The sequence below is a fragment of the Cyprinodon variegatus genome, unplaced genomic scaffold (genome assembly GCF_000732505.1).
Source record: "Cyprinodon variegatus isolate N-32 unplaced genomic scaffold, C_variegatus-1.0 Scaffold31, whole genome shotgun sequence".
NCBI classification, from domain to species: Eukaryota; Metazoa; Chordata; class Actinopteri; order Cyprinodontiformes; family Cyprinodontidae; genus Cyprinodon; species Cyprinodon variegatus.
Window position 1 is genome coordinate 330112 of NW_015150484.1, and position 5013 is coordinate 335124.

Consider the following 5013-nt stretch of genomic DNA (forward strand, 5'->3'; position numbering starts at 1 on the left):
AATTTTTATTTCAAGTGGCATTAAAAAGTCTTGAATTTAACTTGCCTTATGCTGTAGGAACCCTGCTACACTAATAAGTCTTCAACTAGATGAACCTCGGCACCATGTAGACATGCTAAAATCCTGGTGTGAATTATCTTTATGTACTTATTTTCTGCAAAATCTTGTAATAGTATTTATTCCCCATTTCACGTTTAATCTTTTTATTGGGAATTGTTTATGAACCAAAATAAGGTTATACATATTTTAAGAGTGATGAAGTCAGATTATTCAGACCTATTGCGTAAATTCTTTAGAAACACATTTTTAGTGCAATCACAGCAACACATGTTTAGTTTTGTGTCTTTAGCTTTGCATATCTTGGAAAGCTAGACTAGTTTTTTTTTGTTTTTTTTATAATTTTCTTTTTCTTTTTTTTATAATTTGCCTCTAATTGGCTCTTTTTCCAGTCTTCTCCTCCATCTGTTTGTCCATTAGCTTTATCCAGCTTTCCTGCCCCAGATAACGAAAAGTACCCCATACAGGCCTGCTACCGCTACTGTGCCCCGTGATAGGAGCATGGAAGAACTGCGATGCTGCTGAGTCAGTCAGAATGATTCCACCAGGTGCACTGCCGTGTATTTCTGAAGCATCTCCGTGAAGTTGGCACTCACGTAGCTTTTCCACTTCTATTTTTGCAACTTGCCATACTGACCCTATGTCAATCTGGAGCAGAACGAATCATCCAGACAAGAAAGCAGATGATTGAAGAAAAAGTTGATCCTGTCGAGTTTTCAAATAGAAAACTACATGGTGCAGACTGTTGATCGCATTTCCTAGACTTCGGTGTAATAACTAATTCAGTTTAAACTAAAAAGCAAACAAAAATTACTGTTAAATTGAAACAAATATTTGAGCTCACACCAATAATAGATCCAAAGAAAAGAAGGGAAGGTATTAGATAGAAAGAAGGTAACTGAGGTGTGGGTATTACTGGCTAAATAGCCACTTTCCTCTTTTATGTAAAGCCTAAAAGTACACTATTAAAGCCTCACATGATCAAACCAAACAGAGGCTCTGCTCTGAAATATTCCCGGTCGAATAGGGTGCTTCCCAAAAAGCACAGCGCTTCCATATTCAGTGGGACCCCATCTGTCAGTGCTCCTTTTGCACCAAATAGCAGTTTGTCATGAGGAAATGTTGAGTTTTGGCCTGTGCAGCATGCCTGCAGGGTCTCTCACCTACGTGGCTTGTGATACACTGGGAAAAGGACTTCTTCTTGCTTTCTGCCAGAAAGTGTTTTCTTTTTACCATTAATCTATAAAAGCCTAAAATTACAGAACGCAACTTTTGACAAACTCCCAACTGAGCTGTGGACCTGTGTAGCTCCTCCAGAGATGTGCTAGGGGTTTTTCTTATACCCGCTTCTTTGAATAATACTCTTCCAATCAGTGAAGAAGAGCAGCTATGTTTTTATGTTTGCAGTCAGACTTCAATTTTGAATTAGGGGTTAAATAGTTGCCTGTATTGAAAGGTTGTAATAATGTTTCTTAACCAAATCTGCTTTAAACTTTTCTACAACTTAAAAAAAATTAAAACTATTTTGTTTTAGCTTAGCACAAAGCTCTCAAAAAACTTCAAAGGTTAGAATAAATGCTGACATGTTTTTTTTTTTTTGTAAAGTTATCCTTACTTATTAAGCCTTGCATGACATTAAATAATATATTTAAGCCTTTATCTTGATTTACCACATAACTTCATATTTCTACTGAAATTTCAGCTTTGATTTCATGTTTTATACATTTATATTGGAGGACTTTGTGCCAATGAAGGTTCCTCTTGTATCATGCTTGTGTTTTTCACTATTGCTTCCTCGTGTTCTGCAAAATTCCTTTTAAGTTTCCTTAACTAACAGCTTTATCCAGACATTGACCAGTGGAATAAAGTGATTGAGATTCTGGGTACGCCAAGTCTAGAGTTTATGAACCGACTCATGGAGACCGTCAGGAACTATGTGATGAACAAGCCGCAGTATCCAGGCGTCAGCTTCACAGACCTGTTTCCAGATTGGGCTTTTCCTTCTGAGTCTGAGCAGGACAAAGTGAAAAGTAAGAGCTTTGGTCACTTAAACTCAGCTTTTATTTGTCATAAATTATTCTGTTGATCTGCTCTGTGATGCAGCTTATTTTTGGGATGGAAATTAAAAAGAGAGTTCAGTATAAATGTTTGTTTGCTAATCTTATAGATCATGTTTAGTGTTAGTAAAAATGTTGGCCTGCATAGCAGGAAGCTGCTATAAAGTTTAACGCATGGTAACGCTTTCCCTGCTGCCTTAACAGCTGCGCAGGCACGAGACCTCCTCTCCAAAATGCTGGTCATTGATCCTGAATGTCGTATATCTGTTGAAGAAGCCCTTCACCACCCCTACATCCATGTGTGGTACGACCCTGCAGAGGCCGACGCGGTGAGGGAACCGTTGGTTCATTTCCTCTGCAGAGTAACCGTGCATGACTTTACCCTGATGGAGCTTGTTCTGTTTGTTTCTTAGCCTCCGCCCCAGATCTCAGATAAACAGCTGGAAGAGAGGGAGCACTCCATCGAGCAGTGGAAAGGTGATACACCGCCCTCTAGGGACAACAAACAGCATTACACTTTACTCGTTTATATTATTCCCTGGGTTTCTGCGGTCCTGAAGTATGGAACTGGACATTTGAGGGTTTTTCTAATCTAGTTAAGTATTCATTAAGGGAAAATATTTGTATTTTTAGATCTTGATAAGCTGCTCTTTACACATCTGCTTTTAATTCTATATAAGAAATGCTAACGGGAAAAACTAGGTTAGTTGATCTCTCCCAATCTTCATCTATACTGTATATTCATCTGTATCTCCACCCGTCATCCAATCTTTCATTTGTCTGTCCGTCTGTTCATCCGTCCATCCGAGCTTGTATTAATCTCCATCCATCAGTCCCAGTGTCTCTCTGTCCATGTATCTGATCATTATTTCTCTCATTCTTTGATTTCTAGTTAAAGTCCAAAGTAATAATAAAAAAGAAAAATATTTTTTTTCTTTTTAAGTGCATTTACTTCCATTTTCTAATGAAAAAATAAATAAGAAATTTATTGGGGACACCAGCACAAATGTTGGGTGCACCCAATCTTTTTTTTTTTTTTTTTTTTTTTTTTTTATCGCTGTTTATATTAACAATATTGACTTATAAAACAATAAGATAACAACCAATCAGCAAAAAGCAACATTTTTTTTTTTATTTGAAGCCCAACTCTAGAAGAACTTGGTGAGAAATAGTAAGTGTTCAAAGTGACTCACTGCATTGAAATTTAAACTTCAAACTTCTTCAGATAATTTGATTTATTGTTAATGTGTTTTAAGTAGTGTTGCACCGATACCGATACCAGTTTCGTTCAGGGCCCCGATACTGCCCTAAAATGGTGGTATCGGTATTGGCGAGCACCAACAAATAGGGCACCGATACCGTTTTGAGAGCCATAAGTTTATTCAACTATTGTCACCCACTCCTGGTAGGCAATAAAAAGTTCTACTGGTTTCACTTTGTATTAGATTTTTTCCTGCTTCACAAAGGTAGGCAGCAGCTTGACAAAGCCATGATGGCAATTATTTTAAATTATTATGGTATCGGGTATCAGTATCGGGGCCAAAAAATGGCATCGGCGCAACACTAGTTTTAAGGACTTTAAGCTCAACATTTTAAGGCTCAATTTCTGATGGACAAACCTACCCATAACTCCCCTCAGAATTTGCCCATCTTCATTGATCTGCCATTGCTATATAGTGTGTTTCATTTTAGGGACGGACAGAGATTTTATTCTCTGGCTTCCTTTGTAAAAACATTACTTCCTGCTGACGACACGATCACAGCTACAGCCGATTCTCTGCAGCTTTTTACACAGAAGGATTTTCATGCAGCCCTATCAGAACCAGTGGGTTCAGGAGGACTCGTCTGTCTTCTGAAATTTGAACACAATGTCTCCAGCTGTGACTTTCAGAGTGGCAGAGACTTTTTTCTAAAACTGTTCTTCGGAAAGATTATTTTCAGTCACTTCATTTATTTTCCTGCAGCTTCACATTTCTGAACTGATGGAGCCTCAGTCACGTTTTACCAATCCTTACATGTTTCTGTGCAGAACTTATTTATGAAGAAGTAATTGACTGGGAGGAGAGGAACAAGAACGGTCTAATGAAAGAAGACTGCTCAGGTTGGTTCAGCTCTGTGGCAGCTTCTATACCCTGTCCTTACTTGGAGTGTTTAAACATCTGGTTCTGTCCCGTTTACCTGTGTCTTGTCTCAGATGTGCCGTCGGGTTCCGCTTCCCAGTCCTCCTCCGCCAATGACATCTCATCCATGTCCACAGAGCACACGCTGGCGTCAGACACGGACAGCAGCAGCATCGACACGCTGACGGGGCCCCTCGATGAGGCCCAGTGAATCTGTGGCCCCGCAGGCGTCTGACTCATCAAAAAAATATTCAAAATATCGATCTTCGGTTTAGGTTTTATCCCTCTTGCTTGTGTTTCTCTTCTAATGAAAATATATTTTTTTGGTTTGTTTACCATTTGTGATCTGGAGGATCATGTTTGGGACTGTTGCCTTGAGGTCAAAAAAAAAAAGAGAGAGAGAACTCTGTTTTCTTTTTCTCTGTGAATGTTAAACCTGATCATCTATATGGTTTGTGGGGTGGGTGGGGAATTAGAGGTTTGCGTCGTATGCCTTTGTTTTAGTAGTTTTTATTTTTTGAAAATATCAAAAGTTTTTGTCATCAAATGAGAGCAGACAGACAAAACAGTTGTTTGCCGCTCTCTGTTGCATGCAACGCCAAAAAGAACAAAAAGCTGATCAGCCACCTTAAGTTCCTCTAATGGTCCATGGCGGATTTTATGAATTTGAACCTTTAGCACCCTGATGGTATTGCAGATGTTCACAGTGGTGCTAGCTGTGCTGAAATGTGTCGTGTTTTTCATGAGCCATCACGTGTGTGTGGATTTCCGGCGTTTTA

General features: G+C 39.0%; 1 protein-coding gene across 2 annotated transcripts in view; it reads left to right on the forward strand.

Moving 5' to 3' along the window:
- LOC107102050 (mitogen-activated protein kinase 9-like) overlaps positions 1-4627 on the forward strand; it is a 22392-nt gene extending 17765 nt beyond the window's left edge. For both annotated transcript variants that reach the window (XM_015401219.1, XM_015401212.1), the window contains exons 8-12: positions 1905-2087; positions 2319-2443; positions 2528-2591; positions 4144-4215; positions 4309-4627. In XM_015401219.1, the coding sequence (XP_015256705.1) occupies positions 1905-2087; positions 2319-2443; positions 2528-2591; positions 4144-4215; positions 4309-4445 (581 nt within the window). In that variant the 3' untranslated portion in view covers positions 4446-4627. The remainder of the gene's footprint in view (positions 1-1904; positions 2088-2318; positions 2444-2527; positions 2592-4143; positions 4216-4308) is intronic.
- The last annotated feature ends 386 nt before the right edge of the window (positions 4628-5013 follow it).